Source organism: Oncorhynchus masou, chromosome 30 (genome assembly GCF_036934945.1).
Source record: "Oncorhynchus masou masou isolate Uvic2021 chromosome 30, UVic_Omas_1.1, whole genome shotgun sequence".
NCBI classification, from domain to species: Eukaryota; Metazoa; Chordata; class Actinopteri; order Salmoniformes; family Salmonidae; genus Oncorhynchus; species Oncorhynchus masou.
The window spans coordinates 51,374,014-51,394,389 of NC_088241.1; the positions used below are offsets into that span (position 1 = coordinate 51,374,014).

Genomic DNA, 20,376 nt, shown 5'->3' on the forward strand with positions numbered 1-20,376 from the left:
AGGCCTGTATAAGAATCTCATTAAAGTATGAACACAACCGTTGAGGCAAGGACAGGGTAGGAGGGAGGGAGAGTGAAAGAGGAGAAATATGGAGGGGAGGCAAATAAAAAGGAGAGCAAAAACAAGGGAACGTGAGAGGGGAGTGAGAAGAGATCATTTAGACCATGTGAATGAAGGAAAGGATGAGAGAAGAGGACAAGAGGACGCGAGATGCGAAGCGGAGGACTGAGACAAGGAGGGGACAAGAAGAGAAGGGGATGAGAGAAGGGGATGAGAGAAGAACAAGAGCTCAGTAGCTTTTAAAATGGCTCTACAGCACCATCACCTGGACAAACCATCCAACATCGATAAGAGTGAGTGTGTGTGTGGGGGTGGGGGTGTACACATCCAGTGTGTTTATGCAAGTGGATTATGTGTGTGTGGTGTGTTCATGCGTGTTAGTGTGTCTCTGTTACCTCTGGTTTGAGTGTAGAGCGGGTGCAGGCAGGACAGATGGGTCCAGATCTGGAGAAGGAGATAGGCAGCCTCCTAGTCCGGTTCTGACAGGCCTGGTCCTCACACACCAACCAACCCTGACATGGAGAGAGGGATAGGAATGAAGAGGGATTGGGGGGTGAAGTGAGATAGCATGAGAGGGACAGAGAGACAGACAGAGAGAGAAGGATGGGGAGAGAGAAGCAGAGGAAATATAATGATTTTACAACATTGTATTAATATCAAGGAAACTTTAAAAAACAAGGTGAACTTGCTGGAAACAATTACATAATTATCTGCCTAAATACACATAGATCAACTTTCTCCCGCCTTCTCCCTAAATGGTATATTCTCGAATTTTCCAAGACAACCCCTCTGTGTGAATAAGGCACATCTGCTTGAGCCTGGGGGTCCTTCCCTTTTCAGACAGGCAGAGCAGAGGGCAGCAGGTGGTTAGGACCCCTGGGGTGAGTCAGTGGCCTTGGACAGGTGCAGAACCTACTCCCTCTGTTTCCCTCCCCCCAATATCTCCCTGGCCTGCCCTTTCGTGTTGGGGCTATTAAATACATAATAACAGTTCCCAAGACATCCTACCCCTTACTACATACTGCACCTGTCCTATCACCTCACAAACCAAATCATCCCTCACACACAACGACCCAGTTGAGCACTCTAAGGGTGAGCCACACACCCCTATGCACCAGTCACCTCATAACTCCCCCAGATATACTAGGCCACAGAGAAAAGGAGGAAATATGGAGGTCTCTTTTCCCCTGTATCAATTACAATCATAGAGTAGACAGATAAACTGAAGGGTCTATTGTACTGTTATCAATCTCATTAACCTGGCTGCAACCACACACACACACACACACACACACAAAATTGTGGTGAATATTATCAGAGCCAACAGAGCAGTTTAATGTCCCATGATCCTCGTGTCTGTGACGGTTGGCAATTTAGATAACGTCTCTGGCCCAGGGGGTTGTGGGTAATGCTGTGAACTCTGGGAGATTGTAATTGAATTGGGACATATGTGTGTGTTTGGTTTTCGTTTATAGGCGATTGGCGGGATGCTGTGTGTGTGTGTGTTCATTAGGGATGTTATTGCCTGACTGTCTGATCCCAGAGTCTCCTGAGGACACAAGCCTAAACACACAGCACTGTTCCCATGGGCTGGAGATGCATGCGAACACACACACACGAGAAAGTGTATATTGACTGATAAAGTCCTGTGGGTCTTTGAGTGAAACTGAGCAAGAGGAGAGAAAGAGAGAAAAACATTAAGCCAGAGAGCGAGCAAGAAGGAGATGGGGGGGCTGATAATGACATAATTACAGCAGTCACTACCTGACACACTGAATCCAGCCGTCAGATGACTTCCACACCATTTAACTAAACAGATTAAACTGCAGTGAGACAAGACACAGAAACTAGCCTACACTCCCTCCTTCTCCATCCCTAGTCCTCTCTCCTTTCTGTTCTCCTTTCACCCTCTCCTCTTTTCTCTCATTTGCACCGCATCCCATTTCTCCTCTCCCTCTTTTCTAACATGCTCCCCCTTTCTTCCCCTGTCCAACTCTCTACTGCCTTTTCTCCCTCCATCCAGGGTGTGATAATGAGGCAGATAGTTGACTTTGTGGAGGGTTACTGTTTCACACAGTGATCTCAGACCAGTGGAACTCAACACACAGGAATCAACCTGGCGCGCGCACATACACACTATTTTGACTGGTGGTTCTCAGGATAAAAGGACTAGAGAGAGAGAAGAGACAAGAGGTTCTAGCTTGTAAGGAAATCAATCCTGCCAGCTCTAGAGTTGAATAGGTCTGAAACCAGTCCACTTTTGTAGACAAAGCACGCAACCATGCAGGCAGGGACACGCACACACACAAACACGCACTCACCTCTCACTCTCTGAATAGAGCTGAAACCAGTCCACTTTGTACATCCTCCGCTTAATCAAAGCGGCTCCATTCAGCAATTTGACCTTTTGTTCAAAATAGGATTATCACCTTCTTCTCTATTTATTCCCTCCCTCCCTCAGCCAGTTTCCAGGGGTGACCCACATGACGAGAGTAATTGCAATAATTTGTTAAACGCCATGGCAACGGGTGTTTGAAAGGGGTAAATAAGAAGGGGGTCGGAATGACAAAACGAACCAACGACACTCGGGGGGGGGAAGAGTGACAAAGATAGATGGAGAGGAAGATTGATGGAGAGGAAGAGGCAGAAGAAAGAGGGATCAGTGTTTGGCCAGTCTAGCAGAGCAGGTTTATTGATAATAGGGGGGGGGTGTTAACGTCTCTGTAGGAACACACGCGCACAGAGGTGCAGGCCAGGACTTTCAGTCTATCTGGCCAGACAAACAACTCCATTTGAGCTCTCCCTTCGTCTGAAAGAAATCCTTAATTACCACTCTTCATCGCCCCCTCTGTGTGTTTATACACACGTGTATTCCTAGAGTGTGTGTGTATGTGTGTGTGTGGTGTTAGTATTCAGTGGCAGCAGCTGTTTCACACATTACAAAGGGGGCGAGGGGCTCGTTCCCTGAGAGAGAGTGTATGTGCGTGTTTTTTTGGGGCACATTCGCCCCACTAATTGATTTCTGCTCAGCACTGTGGGAGAGTAACACCCCCTCCCCTACCTCCACACAATGCTCAATCTAAAAGACTAGCAGGCAACGCCACTCCAATCTTCCACTGCATTCCACAACCCTGAAGACAGCATCAGCGCTAGTTCTAGAAAACATACGAGTTCTACTAAGCAAAAGTTCTGAAACCAATACAGAGTTCCAGAACAGTTCTAAAACCCTCCACACCATTTCTCCAACTAAAGATATCCAAATACAAGCTCCAGTCAGAGCCTGACTATTCCAGGTAAGCACTAAAGCCTGAAAGAACTAAATTAAGTCCATTTACAGAAGGGCAAGGGGTGTGTGTATTTATGTGTGTGTAGCAGAGGGAAAGGCCATTGTTCGGCATTCAGTAGAGAGTAGGAATAAATTGTAATAGTAAATCTGAGCAGGACAAAACTGCCTGCAATAAACCACACAGACACCTCTCTCCCACTCTTACACACCCCCATTGGTACTCACGCTGTAGTATTTCCTGATGTGCTTGCGGATGTCCAGTAGCAGCTTGTTGCTGATGTGTGTGGGGTAGTCCAGAGGACGCCCCCCACAGGTCGGGTTGCAGCATCGCAGCAGAGCCGCCTCCACCATTGTACCCTACACACAAACAGGATGGGACTTCGTCAGCACAGTGCTGGCGCGCACACACACACACACACACACACAGGACCAGTCAAAGCCTGCTCTCCAGGTTTAGCAGTGGAGAACTCAGGACTGTAGGAATCATGCAGCACCACATATAAGCAGATCAAGTAGACCCCCAGCCAATCTCCCCAGCCTGCAGACCCCCAGCCAATCTCCCTAGCCTGCAGACCCCCAGCCAATCTCCCCAGCCTGCAGACCCCCAGCCAATCTCCCTAGCCTGCAGACCCCAGCCAATCTCCCCAGCCTGCAGACCCCCAGCCTGCAGACCCCCAGCCAATCTCCCCAGCCTGCAGACCCCCAGCCTGCAGACCCCCAGCCAATCTCCCCAGACTCCCAGCCTGCAGACCCCCAGCCTGCAGACCCCCAGCCTGCAGACTCCCCCCCAGCCTGCAGACCCCCAGCCTGCAGACTCTCAGCCTGCAGATCCCCAGCCTGCAGATCCCCAGCCAATCTCCCTAGCCTGCAGATCCCCAGCCAATCTCCCTAGCCTGCAGATCCCCAGCAGATCCCCAGCCAATCTCCCTAGCCTGCAGATCCCCAGCCAATCTCCCTAGCCTGCAGATCCCCAGCCAATCTCCCTAGCCTGCAGATCCCCAGCCAATCTCCCTAGCCTGCAGATCCCCAGCCAATCTCCCTAGCCTGCAGATCCCCAGCCAATCTCCCTAGCCTGCAGACCCCCAGCCAATCTGCCCAGCCTGCAGATCCCAGCCAATCTCCCCCCTAGCCTGCAGACTCCCCCCCAGCCAATCTCCCTAGCCTGCAGATCCCCAGCCAATCTCCCTAGCCTGCAGATCCCCAGCCAATCTCCCTAGCCTGCAGACCCCCAGCCAATCTGCCCAGCCTGCAGACTCCCAAGCTCCAGCCAACCTCCCCACTCATTCACCTGTCAGAACAGGCTTTCATAGGCACCTACCTGGACTGCTAACATAATGGAAATTCTACAACTAGTAGCTAACTCCTTCCTATCTGCTAAGGCCTAAACAATGTTCTCAATTAGTCAGTGACAGGACTGGGGAGTGTCTCAACAGGGCTATGCATTTATTGCACTGATACACACATTTCCACACAGTGGTACATCCACACAGTAGTAGTGGTATTCCTACAGGGTTTCCCTGCTTTTACAGAAATGGTGGATGGGGAGTTGGACTGACAGCCGGGCGGCAGGACAACCGGGCGTACACATACAGCAAAAGTTTGAAGTTGGGTTTTCATCCCCAGGAGATGACTAGAAAACATCAATTGATTTTCCTTCTTTCCCTCCCTCGCCCTCTGTTTCTTCTCTGTTTTGATAACAGCCGTCTACCTCGCTCTATTTGATGTTCTCGTCCTCTCCCCCGTCTGTCTTTCCCATTCCCTCCAGCTCTTCTCCTCTCTCGCCACCCCCTTTCAATCTCCCTGGCCTCTTTTCTTCACTCCCCCTGTATCTCAAGTCAAGGCCCGCCTGGGTTGTTAGACCATGTTACCACTAATTAACGTACCACCTTATCAGTGTGTGTGATGTAAAAACCATGGGAGGACAAACGGAGGGGAAAGTGTCAGCTTCAAGAGTTTCTCTGCGACAAGAGAAAGCTGTGTCCGTCTAACTCATTACTGAGTGATAAGAAAATACACACCTCCCTTTTCCAGTGACCTTGGTTCAGGAATGGCTGTAGTAGGTGGGTAGGAGTGTGATGTGAGTGAGTGGGTGAGTGAGAGAGTGAGTGAGCGAGAAAAAGCACAAAAGACAGATCGAGATGGAGAGTGTGTGTATAGGGGTTTAGGAGCCTTTAAGTGCAGGAGTGTAAACTATGTCAATGAACACAGACTGTGTGTATGAGTCAGTCCTGTCTACAAATAAGGCATGAGGTACAACACTGAAAGACTATAGCCTCCTCCACAGGAAGTACCAAACGTGTGTGTACGTACCGCTCCCTCAAACACATTGTCGTAGACGTTATCAGTGGTACAGAGAGGGCAGGTGAATGTGAAGCGGTCACAGTCTTTATATTTCTCCTCATCAGTGAGTTGGACCGGAGCTCCTAGGAACCCATCTCCCTCCTCCTCTCTCTGCGCCTGCTGCTGGGCCCGGAACTGACTGGGGTCCAGACCTGGGGAACACACACACAATCAATCACAATATCTACACAGACTGTATTGGCGTCAGTTATAAACACACTGCTACTGAACAAACACACAAAACCAGCCTGAGGCAGAACCAATCAAGACTACATTGTCTGAATGTGTGTGGCAATGCACAAGGGTGAAGTTGACATACAGTGCATTTGGAAAGTATTCAGACCCCTTAACCTTTTCCACATTTTGTTGCATTACAGCCTTATTCTAAAACGGATGAAATATTTTTCCCCCTCAATCTACAAAAAATACTCTATAATGACAGAAAAAAAACAGATTTTTGAAATTTTTGCAAATGTATTACAAATTTTAAAAATGGAAATATCACATTTACATAAGTATTCAGACCCTTAGTACTTTGTTGAAGCACCTTTGGAAGCGATTACAGCCTCAAGTCCAATTTGTAAGTCGCTCTGGATAAGAGCGTCTGCTAAATGACTTAAATGTAAATGTAAGTCTTCTTGGGTATGATGCTACAAGCTTATCTGTATTTGAGGAGTTTCTCCCATTCTTCTCTGCAGATCCTCTTAAGCACTGTCAGGTAGGATGGGGATAGTCACTGCACAGCTATTTTCAGATCTCTCCAGAGATGTTTGATCGGGTTCAAGTCCGGGCTCTGGCTGGGCCACTCAGGGACATTCAGAGACTTGTCCCGAAGCCACTCCTGCATTGTCTTGGCTGTGTGCTTAGGGTCATCGCCCCAGTCTGAGGTCCTGAATGTTCTGGAGCAGGTTTTCATCAAGAATCTCTCTGCACTTTAGTCAGGATTGAGGGAAAGATGAACGGTATCCTAGTATCTGCCTCTGAAAAACCTACCCACAGCATGATTCTGCCAACACCATGCTTCACCGTAGGGGTGGTGCCAGGTTTCCTCCAGACGTGATGCTTGGCATTCAGGCCAAAGATTTCAATCATGGTTTCATCAGACCAGAGAATCTTGTTTCTTATTGTCTGAGTCCTGTAGGCCCCTTTTGGCCTGAGATTCTTTTAGGTGCCTTCTAGCAAACTCCAAGCGTGCTGTCATGTGACTTTTACTGAGGAGTGGCTTCTGTCTGGCCACTCTACCATAAAGGCCTGATTGGTGGAGTGCTGCAGAGATAGTTGTCCTCCTGGAAGGTTCTCCCATCTCCACAGAGGATCTCTAGAGCTCTGTCATACTGACCATCGGGTTCTTGGTCACCTCCCTGACCAAGGCCCTTCTCCCATGATTGCTCAGTTTGGCCGGGCGGCCAGCTCTAAGAAGAGTCTTGGTGGGACCAAACCTCTTCTATTTAAGAATGATGGAGGCCACTGTGTGTTCTTGGGGACCTTCAATGCTGCAGAAATTTGTTGGTACTCTTCCCTAGATCTGTGCCTCGACACAATCCTGTCTCGGAGCTCTACGGACAATTCCTTTGACCTCATGGCTTGGTTTTTGCTCTTGACACTCACTGTCAACTGTGGGACCTTACATAGACGGGCGTGTGCCTTTTCAAATAATTTCCAATGAATTGAATTTAACACAGGTGGACAACAATAAAGTTGTAGAAACATCAAGGATTTTCAATGGAAACAGGATGCAGCTAAGCTCAATTTTGAGTCTCATAGCAAAGAGTCAGAATACTTACATAAAGAAGGAATTTCGTTTTTCTATTTTTAAAACTTTTGCAAAAATGTCTAAAAACCTGTTTTCGCTTTCTCATTATGGGGTATTGTGTGTAGATTGATGAGGGACATTTTTTGTAAATAAATTTTAGAATAAGGCTGTAAAGTAACAAAATGTGTTAAAAGTCAAGGGGCCTGAATACTTTCTGAATGCAATTAAAATGTCAAATTAAAAGTGCATATATCAAGGCCAGCAAAAAAAAAGTGCTCAAAAGTAAGGAATATCGCACAGCATCACGTTGACTTGGCTGGATGCTGTGACAGAATTGAGTTGCCTAACTCATCTTTCTTCTCCATCCACAGGACATAAAACAATATAGAGGTAAGATATAGATTTTGAGACATGACATGTAGTATTTTTATATTTTACCATATGCTGTTAATAATAATGAAAAATTCCTGTTCTTTTTCGAAGATTTCACAAAACATGGGGTCGCATTAGCTTTCAGAAATCTGCATTTTCAAAACGCAGACATAGAAAAAAATCTGTAATGAAAAAGATTTAATCTGCATTTTATATTGAAAGTCTGTTTTTTTTGCTTCAAAAGAGTGGTAGTGGTAAGGGGAGTGCAATTAATTTTGTTTCTATTTTAAAAGCTTATTACATTTAATACAGCTTGTGTCATGCCAATTAACCTTTTAGCGACCCGTGGAATAAACTTGACCATCACAATATGTAAATCCTCAGTTGCTGCACGGCTGTCAGAGCTCGGTGATATCGGATGCATAAGGTTACGAAATCAGACTTTGTTGATATACTGTTAATCAAAAGTTAGAAAACCCCTACTGAACGACTCAGAACATTAATAAATCATATTTGTCTTGGTAAAATGTATTTTATAACATAAGGAAGTGATATTTTATCACCAAATCAATCTGGGGAGAGTGGGTGGACAGAACCCTAACATATGGTATGGTGGAGACTGTAGAGGAAAAGGTAGAGAGGAAGGACAGAGAGAGCGCAGATCGTGAGGGAGGTGTGATAAAAACAAACCGGAAATATCAGATTTTTGTAAGGATGCCAAAACAATCAAATCACTGTGTGTGTGCAAGCAGCTGAGATAATCATATCATTAGAAGCTGAGCAGCTGAACACCCATTTGGTATTCCCAGGTGAACCCAAACACTGACACACAGAGAAAACACACACCTTCCGTGGCTAAGTGAATAATGTGTTAGTAAATCAGTGTTGAGGACTAGGCCACAGAACCCCCCACCTCCCCTAGAGCAACATACACAGTGCCATCTACAGACAGAATGTGAAGACCAAGGACACAGGTTTCTGTTAAGAACTATATCTCTACTGGCTCTCATCTCTAAGGCCAGGATTGTTTCCAGACCATCTGACCTTATCAGGGAAAACTTCAGGCACCAGGCCAGGAAAACCTCTACAATTCATATCTACTCTAATAACAGTGAAACAGTGCTGAGAACTGAGACCCACCCAGCCATGAAGCGATGAGGACCCCGTCGATACCCTCAATGGGCTCACAGATCCTGCCCACCACGGGGTGCACTTGCTGGGCAAGGTAGTACTGGGTGTCCAGGCTCAGCCCGGCCTGCTTCTGGAGCTGCTCCAACGCGTAGGCCCTCTGACTAGCTGCCAATGTAGAACCATCCTGGGGGAGAGAAGAGAGGGAGAAAGGGTCAAAAACACTTCTGACTGAAAGTCCCTCTCCAAAAAGACACATCAGTAAACGCATAATACACTTGCCATCCCACACACACTCCCACATCACTACCTGGCAGATGATGTAGGAGACTGTGTCTCCAGCTTTAACCCTTCGTCCGCTCTGAGAGTTGATCCACAGAGCCACGTGAACATGAGGAAGAGACTTCTTGTCTGGGTAGTCCTGGGGGTCCTTAGTCAGGGCCTGGGAGAAGGGAGAGAAAAAGAGGGAGAGCAAGGGAGGGGTGATGAGGGAGAAAAAGAGAGAGAGAGGGAAGAGAGATGAGGAGAAAAAGATGGAGAGGATACAGTGGGCATTGATACAGACTCACACTGTAGACACGCATATCAATGCAAAGAATGTTGAAAAAACACACACCTTGTGTATCTCATACTGGTTGAGCGGAATGGTTCCGTTAGCGACCTTCTCTCCCAAATCCACAAGGTGACGCTGGATGTTCTCCACGATGACATCACGGTTCTGGTCCGACAGGATTTGACCAATCACATAGCTGAGAAAGTGTTGGAGGAGGAAGATGGGTAGAATCAGATCATTGATTAACATTGCCACGACTCAGGGGAATCAGCCAGAGCAAGGTTTGAACCAGCCAACCCTGCAGCAAAAGCAAACACACTACCTTCTGTGCCAAAATGGTTGAGACATCTTGGCATTATACAAGAGGAAGAAGGGGATGAGTGGAAGTACAGTATATAGTGTTCTCCAGTTGACGAGTCCACCTACTTGCCACACTCCTTGGCGAGGTCACACCAGTCCCTTCTTACGATGTCCAGCCCCTTGAGTTCCTGCTTGGTGCTGTAGCGGCCATCCCCCAGCGGCTCCACCACCAGGGCGGCGTACTTCTTCTTCTTCAGCAGCAGCAGAGACTTAAACACCCCGTCGATGTCGATCTCCAGGAGCTTGTAGAGCTTGTTCACCTCAGCTTTCACCTGGGGAAGACACAGGCAATGTCAATCTCTCTTTATCAATCTGGCATTCTGTTCTCTCTATTACACTTTCCATGCCTTTATTTCACCATCAACCCACAAAATATAACTGTTGGAGTTCGATTACGATGGAATCTCTTTCTCTAGACCCCTCTATTTCTCCCTCCCTCCTCCCTTTCCTTACCTTGTTTCCTAGTTTGTAGACCTCCTCCAGACTGGAGCTGTTGGTGTTGATCATGATGGAGTCTGTGTCGCCGTAGATCACTTCCAGGTTCATCTGACACACACAGGAAGTCAGAGGTGAGGAGTGGGGTCTAAAGTAGTACTGCGTTCGAAATAGTACGGAAATTCCCTATTTAGTGCAAGACTATTAACCAGAGCCCTGGGCCCTGGCTAAAAGAAGTGCACTGTATAGAAAATAGGGTGACATTTTGTGCGCACCACCTAGCTCTTGGTCATCAGTAAGGATATTGTTACATTGTTCTTTCTAACATGGCCATGTAGTGACTACTGGTGAGGTATTCCATTGATCAGTTAGGTTTAGAGTACAACAAGTACTCACCTTCTGAACCATGTCTTTGGTGTGCATCAGGATCTAAAGGAAACACAGTATAGAACATCATGAATACAAAAGCACTCAAATAGCATAATGAACTGTCAAGTAGGGCTGTTGCAGTGACTGCATTACTGCCAAACTGGCAGTCATGAGTCATGACTGCTGTCAAATTCCAGGTGACTGTTGAGTCACGGTAACCTCCTCTTATGCACATGTACATGTGTTGGTAGTACTCAACTCACTAACGACCATCAGTCCCAGACCATTAGGACCTGATGGAGGGACAGTAGAGCCCTGAGTCCCAGAGGGCTCTACTGTCCCTCCATCAGGTCCTAATGCCCTGGTACTCAGGGCTCTACTGTCCCTCCATCAGGTCCTAATGCCCTGGTACTCAGGGCTCTACTGTCCCTCCAGCAGGTCCTAATGCCCTGATACTCAGTGCTCTACTGTCCCTCCATCAGGTCCTAATGGCCTGGTACTCAGGGATGTATTGTCCCTCTAACCACTGACATCAATGCAAATGCAATGGAAAATCACAAACATTTATCAAGATAGTCTCACGCTCTTAAAACTGACCATTATTATTATTATTTTTTTTACCTCACTCTGATGATAAATGTGAAGAAAAAAGTTCAACAATAGGTTGAAACTCAGTAGAACACATGGTTGTTGTGGATGTTGTTTCAAAGGCAAACACTAATGGACAGCACTTTAAGGTGATTCATTCAAAGCATTTAAGACGTGGCATGTAGAACACCCATACGCACATTAGAGCTTATGCCTATTTGAGCTCAAGCATTAATTAATTATTTTTTTTAAAATAATGATTGTACCGTTATACAATACCTAGCCTAATATCCTACCGCATATGTCCAGTCTACACTCTAAAATAAAACAATTATAGTAATCACCCTTGAGTGTGGACTGTATTATTATGCATACTGGATGGACTGGTTACCTTATGCTACGCTCCAAACTTTCTATGCATGAGTCTGGGAGAGAACGCATAGGGCCTAGGCAATGATGTTGATTCACTGATTGTGTAGAGTGGCTTACAGAGTTAGTCTACTATTATAGTGAATTTGTATTGTATACACTGTGTGTTTGTGTGTGTGTGTAAATATACTTTATTATTTTTTCCCCCCACTGTCTGGACTGTGGCCCATCTAATGATTTCAATGTCAGAAAAATCTGCTGTTTTCGCATCTTTGTGTGTGAGCGCGCACACGTAAATCCTTGGTGATTTGCTATTAAATGGAGGATAATTGGCTAATAGGGCCATTAGTCTCGCTGCAACGGGCCTTCAAACCCACACACACACACACACACAGCGAGCCTAATGACTCCTAATGGCCTCAATAGCCAACAGAGTGAGTGACGGACCAGAGAGTGGGAATGAAAAAAACAGATGAAGCGAGCGAGAGAACGAATGGAGCTGTGCTCAAAAGGGGACAGGCAAAGAGAAAAAGAGAAGAAACACAGTGAAACCAAGAGTAAAGTGTCTGTTCAAATGCATCACGGAAAGGTGTAAGAGAAAAATGGACAGAATAAGGAAGAGAGAGAGACTGAGGGATAGATGGACAGACATTATGGCACCTAGTGCCTGTGTCCTCTGTAGCAGATGGATTCTAACAGGTGGGGGTTAAGTGTGTGTGTACAGTGCAAGGATCAGGGATGCTAATCTGAGGGTGGGGTAAGAGTGACTGGGTGCAGTTTGACCTGACACCAGCAACATGTCCCTTCACACACCCCCCAGGGTTTCAGTTAGCCGGTAGTAGCCGGCTTTTTGCTGATAAAAAAACCCAGAAAGGCGATAAATAAAATCTCCGCTGGGCAATTGTCCGGGAGAAGAAATCGCATCACAAAATAATGCTATTTATCCTATTCATTTATGAAAATACCAGTCAATGTAAATACATGCTTATCGATCTATGGGTTAATTTGCATGAATTTGTGGAATTAAATTGGAGCATGCGCATACAGCCTAGTTTCAGCTTAAAATCTGTCAGACAGCACATGAGTTGCAGCTACAGCTTGCTGCTGGAGTGAAATGTGTTCTATAAGCCCAATCATATCATTGAGGAACAATTATGAATTTAATCATGTTAAAAACAGTTTTGATAGCCACAATTTAAAAAAAGCTACCATTTATATTTTTTTCTCAACTGGTAATCGAAGCACACTTCCCATTCAAGTGCATATAATGGTAGGCAGGCTTCAGAGCGTCACATACCACTTTGCAATGAGCTGGAGGCAGTACGCATTTAATGGCTTGAAACATGAACGTTTTAGTACATTATGAGGCATGTTGACCTTGCTTCAAAGTAGCCTAGCCAAAATACGACCAAACGCGGAGGCAACTATTTTATAAACAGTTCCATATGCCAATGAAACCAGTAGCTTCTCTCTTATGTTCCATTTGTTTTCAAATTAACTTTCATTGTCATGTAGCCAAATGCACAATCCTAGTCATATTAGCAACCCATGCTACTTGCTGCATCTTTAGATCTCCCCTCTTTCTACATTCCTAACAAATATTTTCATCCCAGTCTCATGAAACCGCTCAGGTGAGGAGCGCTTTTGACAATGGTGTCATTCTCCTAATAGCATTATGGAATGAACATTCACGAGTAGCCGACTGCCTCGTGCTTATAGCTGCACTTAAAATGTTAATAAATTGTTTATCAGCATTTTAAGCTAAACATTCATATGTTGCTGTTTTAATTTTTTAAAATTTTATTTTAAAAGTAGCCTACGCTTACTAGTTGTATGAATTTGGGCTCTATCGTCCCACCACTGTCCTCGAATTTGTTTGGAATAGGCTATTTCTTTCATGCAAAGAATGACAAGCTGACCAATAGAATAGGTTAACTTTTCTATTACGGGGAGTGATTTTGCTGTTCGTTACTCGTCTTGCTGGTTGAGGAAAAGTAAATGGACAGTTATTCTAACATTCAAATTCGCATCGGATTTCAGTAATGAGCACGCATGCAGTTGCTTCCTCAAGAGGCATGTTCTGTTAAGATGAATGATCCTAATCGGTCATTCTGAGCACCGTTGGTGGACGCCCTAAATCAGGCACCCAATGCATATGGGTCTGGTAAGTTTCTCAAATGTCCAGTAAATTAAAATGCTGCAGGTCAAATGTTAGGTGCCACATTTTCTGATCTGAAACGCTGACACACACACACACACAACCATCCGCAGGGACAAGGACAGGGCTATTTAAGACCGACAGCGCGGGGAGAGGAGAGGTTAAGAGTGGTTTCCCCTCCCTGAAATTAGAGTGGGACTTAAGCTTTATGGGCTGCTACATACCTCCGATACAGGATGGAGGGAGATGTGAGGGAGGAGGGGAAGTTTGAGTAATTACAGCACAGCCTCGTCCATTAGAGACAACCACCAAGGTCATCCTACATCACATGCACACGCAGGCACATGGACACGCAAACACACATGCCTAAGAATGTAATATTGTGCCTAAAAATGTCAAAACAGGGAAGAAAGAGATGGAAGGAAAGTAGTGTTAGGAAAGAAAGCAGCTGAGATTAAAGAGGTGGAGCGAGGGAGAGGAGGTAGTGTTCATATAATTGATGCGTGGTCTGGATGCATTTAGACAGTTTTCCATCTGCTGTCAGTGACCACAGGGTGGACCACTCAAGGAGCCACCCCACTGAAAGACTAGTCATCTGACCATGACTCCGGAATGTGTGTGTGGTATCCAAACCGACGGCTGCACTGTACTAACCACCGCAATTCAGAAAATAGTCACACCTGGTGACTTTTTCTTAAGTCTGTGGTGGTACAGCCTGAATGTAAAATATATAACATTTAGATTGTGTGTCATTGGCCTTCACACAACACCCCAATGTCAAAGTGGAATTGTTTTTACAAATGTTTAACAACACATTAAAAATGAAAAGCTGAAATGCCTCGAGTCAATAAGTATTCAATCACTTTGCTATGGCAAGCCTAAATAAAAGCAGAAGTAAAAATCTGCTTAACAAGTCACATGAGTTGCATGGACTGTGTGCAATAACAGTGTTTAACATGATTTTGAATGACTGCCTCATCTCTGTACCCCACACATACAGATAATTGTAAGGTCCCTCAGTCGAGTAGTGAAATTTAAACACAGATTCAACCCCCAAAAAACAGGGAGGTTTTCCAAAGCTTTGCGAAGGGCACCTACTGGTAGATGGGTAAAAATGTAAAAAGCAGGCTTTGAATATAACTGAGCATGGTGAAGCTATTAATTACACAAACAACATTGTAGTTAATCCACAATACTAACCTAAATGACAGCGTGAAAAGAAGGATGCATTGTACAGAATAAAACTATTAACAGAACAGGTCTTCTATTTAGAATAAGGCACTAAAGTAAAACTGCAAATAAAATGCAGCTAAGAAATTTGCTTTATGTCCTGAATACAAAAAGTGTTATGTTCGGGGCAAATCCAACAGAACACGCCACTGAGGAAAACTCTTCATATTTTCAAGCATGGTGAAGGCCGCATCATGTTATGGGTATGCTCGTCATCGGCAACGACTAGGAAGTTTTGTATGATAAAAAGAACATGAATGGAGCTAAGCACAGGCAAAATCCTAGAGGAAAAACAGACACTGGGAGACAAATTTAGCTTTCAGCAGGACAATACCCTAAAACACAAGTCCAAATATACACTGTAGTTGCTTACCAAAACAATGAATGTTCCCGAGTGGCCAGGTTACAGTTTTCACTTAAAATCAGCTTGAAAATCTCTAGCAATACTTTAAAATGGCTGTCTAGTAATGATCTTGAAAGAGATTGAATTTTAAAAAAAATGTGCAAATATTATAAAATCTAGGTGTGCAAAGCTCTTAGACTTATGCAGAAAGACTCACACCTGTAATCCGTGCCAAAGGTGATTCTAACATGTATTGACTCAGTGGGTTCACTCCCTTGTGGAAATGGAAATGGAATGGAAATGGAATCCCTTATGGAAATGAGATATTTCTGCATCTCATTTTTACTACACGGGAAAAAAACATGTTGAGATCTTGTCATTATGTGGTATTGGTTCGGCAGGTAGCATGGTGGTTAGAACGTTGGACTAGTAACCAAAAGGTTGCAAGATCTAATCCCTGAGCTGACAAGGTAAAAATCTGTCATTCTGCCCCTGAACAAGGGAGTGAACCCACTGCAGTCATTGAAAATAAGAATGTAACTTTTTTATTTATTTTTAATTTTACCCCCTTTTTATAGTATCCAATTATTAGTCGTTACTATCTTGTCTCATCACTACAACTCCCGTACGGGCTCAGGAGAGACGAAGGTCGAAAGTCATGGGTCCTCCGAAACAAAACCCAAACAAGCCGCACTGCTTCTTAACACAGCGCGCATCCAACCCGGAAGGCAGCCGCACCAATGTGTCGGAGGAAACACCGAAAATAAGAATGTAACTTTTTTATTTATTTTTAATTTTACCCCCTTTTTATAGTATCCAATTATTAGTCGTTACTATCTTGTCTCATCACTACAACTCCCGTACGGGCTCAGGAGAGACGAAGGTCGAAAGTCATGGGTCCTCCGAAACAAAACCCAAACAAGCCGCACTGCTTCTTAACACAGCGCGCATCCAACCCGGAAGGCAGCCGCACCAATGTGTCGGAGGAAACACCGTGCACCTGGCGACCCCCACAGGATTCGCTGGTGTGCGATGAGACAAGGTTATCCCTACCGGCCAAACCCTCCCTAACCGGACGACGCTTGGCCAATTGTGGGTCGCCCCACGGACCTCCCAGTCGCGGCCGGCTGCGACAAAGCCTGGGCGCGAACCTAGAGTCTCTGGTGGCACGCTGCGATGCAGTGCCATAGACCACTGCACCACCTGGGAGGCTGACTTAACTGACTTGCCTAGTTAAATAAAAAGGTACAAATATATATATACAGTGCCTTGCGAAAGTATTCGGCCCCCTTGAACTTTGCGACCTTTTGCCACATTTCAGGCTTCAAACATAAAGATATAAAACTGTATTTTTTTGTGAAGAATCAACAACAAGTGGGACACAATCATGAAGTGGAACGACATTTATTGGATATTTCAAACTTTTTTAACAAATCAAAAACTGAAAAATTGGGCGTGCAAAATTATTCAGCCCCCTTAAGTTAATACTTTGTAGCGCCACCTTTTGCTGCGATTACAGCTGTAAGTCGCTTGGGGTATGTCTCTATCAGTTTTGCACATCGAGAGACTGAAATTTTTTCCCATTCCTCCTTGCAAAACAGCTCGAGCTCAGTGAGGTTGGATGGAGAGCATTTGTGAACAGCAATTTCAAGATCCTGGAGTGGCCTAGCCAGTCTCCAGATCTCAACCACATAGAAAATCTTTGGAGGGAGTTGAAAATCCGTGTTGCCCAGCAACAGCCCCAAAACATCACTGCTCTAGAGGAGATCTGCATGGAGGAATGGGCCAAAATACCAGCAACAGTGTGTGAAAACCTTGTGAAGACTTACAGAAAACGTTTGACCTCTGTCATTGCCAACAAAGGGTATATAACAAAGTATTGAGATAAACTTTTGTTATTGACCAAATACTTATTTTCCACCATAATTTGCAAATAAATTCATTAAAAATCCTACAATGTGATTTTCTGGATTCCCCCCCCTCATTTTGTCTGTCATAGTTGAAGTGTACCTATGATGAAAATTACAGGCCTCTCATCTTTTTAAGTGGAAGAACTTGCACAATTGGGGGCTGACTAAATAGCGTTTTGCCCCACTGTGTGTGTGTGTGTGTGTGTGTGTGTGTGTGTGTGTGTGTGTGTGTGTGTGTGTGTGTGTGTGTGTGTGTGTGTGTGTGTGTGTGTGTGTGTGTGTGTGTGTGTGTGTATGTATATATATATATATATAAAAGAGAGAGACAGAGTCAAAAAGGAGAGAGAGAGACTGTCCCTGACAAACAAATCTTGGTCGACCGAGAGTCGCCCTGTTCTTTCGACCAATACATTGGTCTAAATGTTTAAACTTATTTTTCCATATATAGGGTATCTGTCTGTGTTCGAATAAAAGCAACTACATATGCACTGACCTTGTCTGATGCTTTAAGCATAGCCTACTGTTTGATTAAATAATTAAGACACACAAATTACTCAAGAAAGAGGCCAATGGTCACACTATGTTAAAAGAAATGACAGCGAGTGCCTGTGACTGGCGCACATAGTCTCGCTCTCCTCCCTACTGCTGCAAAAAAGGCACCACAGCACAGCAAGTGTTTATTGCAACATTTCAGCAATATAGTTTCTTACTTGTTTCTAACTGAAAAGTTCTGTTATCCAAATCCATCATTTGTTTAAATCCCTCGACCCTTGCTCTCTTTACGTGAAACATGCAAGCATCAATAAATTGGTTATAACAAACTCTGTACACAGTAACGCATGACACCAAAATGCATGCAGAAAGATGCGAAAAAGACACTCAAAACGGGTGATTGTTTACTGGTTGCTCAGGAGGGAAAGGGGAAGTCAGATATGTGGAGGACTTGATTTAGTTGTGGAAAAATGATGGATATAGGAGCAAGCATTGGGTGAGTATTGTGTGTGCCAAACAGTTGCTGCTCGATTACAATATTTTTTTCCTGCCCATTTAGAACAGTTTAAACACTAAAAAAATAACTGCACAAAAGTCTGTACTAATGAAAAAATATAAATATATAAACCAACCCCCCCCCTGATTGCTCAGTTTCCGTTTTTTTCCAGCAGCAGACTAATACCTACTATACAAAACGAGTAATGATAACGAGATTACTTGATCATAATATAATCGTTATAATAACAATAAGGACATCAAGAAAATGGAGGATAAAAGAGTGAAAGCGGTGTGCATATTATGTGTGACAAACAGATGCTAGTTTACAATATTATTTTTCAGCCTGTTTGGAACAGTGTACACACTAAATAAATTATAAGTAACACCAGTTTGTTCTAATGAAATTTTTTTTAAAGACTTTATTAAAGCATAGCAAAGATTAAAAACAGCTGAAATTGCTTTAGCCGACATTCTGCCATTGCATGAGGCTTGATGCTCACAGAATCAGTAGGCTATTAAACAAACACTCAAACAGGCAACAGAAACAAGAGGTCTAATTTCTGTAGATATATACAGTCCTAGTACCAATCTACATTATAGAATAATAGTGAAGACATCAAAACTATGAAATAAGTTAATGTAGTAACCAAAAAAGTTGTAAACAAATCAAAATATATTTTATATTTGAGATTATTCAAAAGTAGCCAGCCTTTGCCTTGACAGTTTTGCACACTATTGGTATTCTCTCAACCAGCTTCACCTGGAATGCTTCTCCAACAGTCTTGAAGGATTACCCACATATGCTGGGCACTTGTTGGCTGCTTTTCCTTCACTCCGCTGTCCAATCATTCCAAACCATCTCAATTTGGTTGAGGTCGGGGGATTGTCATCTGATGCAGCACTCCATCACTCTCCTTCTTGGTCAAATAGCCCGGAGGTGTGTTGGTCATTGTCCTATTGAAAAAAATAATATTGTCCCACTAAGCACAAACCAGATGGGATGGCATATATCCGCAGAATGCTGTGGTAGCCATGCGGGTTAAGTGTACCATTAATTCTAAATAAATCAGTGTCACCAGCAAAGCACCCCCACACCCCCTCCCCCATGCTTCACGGTGGGAACCACACATGCAGAGATCATCCGTTCACCTACTCTGCGTCTCCCAAAGACACGGCGGTTAGAGCCAAAAATCAAATTCCATTGCTCACGTTTCTTGGCCCAAGCAAGTATCTTCTTCTTATTGAACTCCTTTAGTAGTGGCTTCTTTGCAGCAATTCGACCACGAAGGCCGGATTCATGCAGTCTCCTCTGAACAGTTGATGTTGAGATGTATCTATTACTTGAACTCTGTGATGAATTTAACTGGGCTGCCATTTCTGAGGTGCAGTTAATTGCTTATTTCTAAGGCTGGTAACTCTTGAATTTATCCTCTGCAGCAGAGGTAACTCTGGGCCGTCCTTTCCTGTGGCGGTCCTCATCAGAGCCAGTTTAATCACAGCACTTGATGGTTTTTGCAAAGGCAGTTGAAGAAAAGTTCCAAGTTATTGAAATGTTCCATATTGACTGACCTTCATGTCTTAAAGTAATGGACTGTCGTTTCTCTTTGCTTATTTGAGTTGTTCTTGTCATAACATGGACTATCTTCCGTATACCACCCCTACCTTGTCACAACACAACTGATTGACTCAAATGTATTAAGGAAAGAAATTTCACAAGTTAACTTAACAAGGCACACCTGTTAATTGAAATGCATTCCAGGAAATTAACTCATGAAGCTGGTTGAGAGAATGCCAAGAGTGTGCAAAGCTGTCATCAAGGCAAAGGCTGGGTGTTTACTCGTCTCTGCTGCCTCTGCCACATTTTTCTCAATCCCAATACGCTGGTTAACTTTGCGCTTAAGCACATAGCAATATAGGGAAAGGCGCAATTCTACGGCGCACTGAAGTTTGTTTCAGAACCTCGGACAGAGACCGTATCAAACGCAGGAGAAAGCGCATTTGTTATAAAATAATATTAGATTTATTAGTGTTGCACCATATACAATTTCAGTATCACATGTCTTAGAATGACGGACTGTGCCATCCCTGTGGCCTCCACAAGGGATTAATCCAGAGACAGCCTCGAATCAGAC

At 44.3% G+C, this 20,376-nt stretch overlaps 1 protein-coding gene across 1 annotated transcript in view; it reads right to left on the minus strand.

Moving 5' to 3' along the window:
• Positions 1 to 20,376, minus strand: part of pola1 (polymerase (DNA directed), alpha 1) — a 95,162-nt gene that overhangs the window by 28,936 nt on the left and 45,850 nt on the right. The window contains exons 27-35 of the mRNA XM_064949262.1: positions 10,684 to 10,716; positions 10,306 to 10,398; positions 9,919 to 10,124; positions 9,556 to 9,688; positions 9,250 to 9,381; positions 8,952 to 9,126; positions 5,657 to 5,838; positions 3,572 to 3,703; positions 456 to 572 (exon numbers count right to left, since the gene is read on the minus strand). Coding sequence (XP_064805334.1) covers positions 456 to 572; positions 3,572 to 3,703; positions 5,657 to 5,838; positions 8,952 to 9,126; positions 9,250 to 9,381; positions 9,556 to 9,688; positions 9,919 to 10,124; positions 10,306 to 10,398; positions 10,684 to 10,716 — 1,203 coding nt within the window. The remainder of the gene's footprint in view (positions 1 to 455; positions 573 to 3,571; positions 3,704 to 5,656; positions 5,839 to 8,951; positions 9,127 to 9,249; positions 9,382 to 9,555; positions 9,689 to 9,918; positions 10,125 to 10,305; positions 10,399 to 10,683; positions 10,717 to 20,376) is intronic.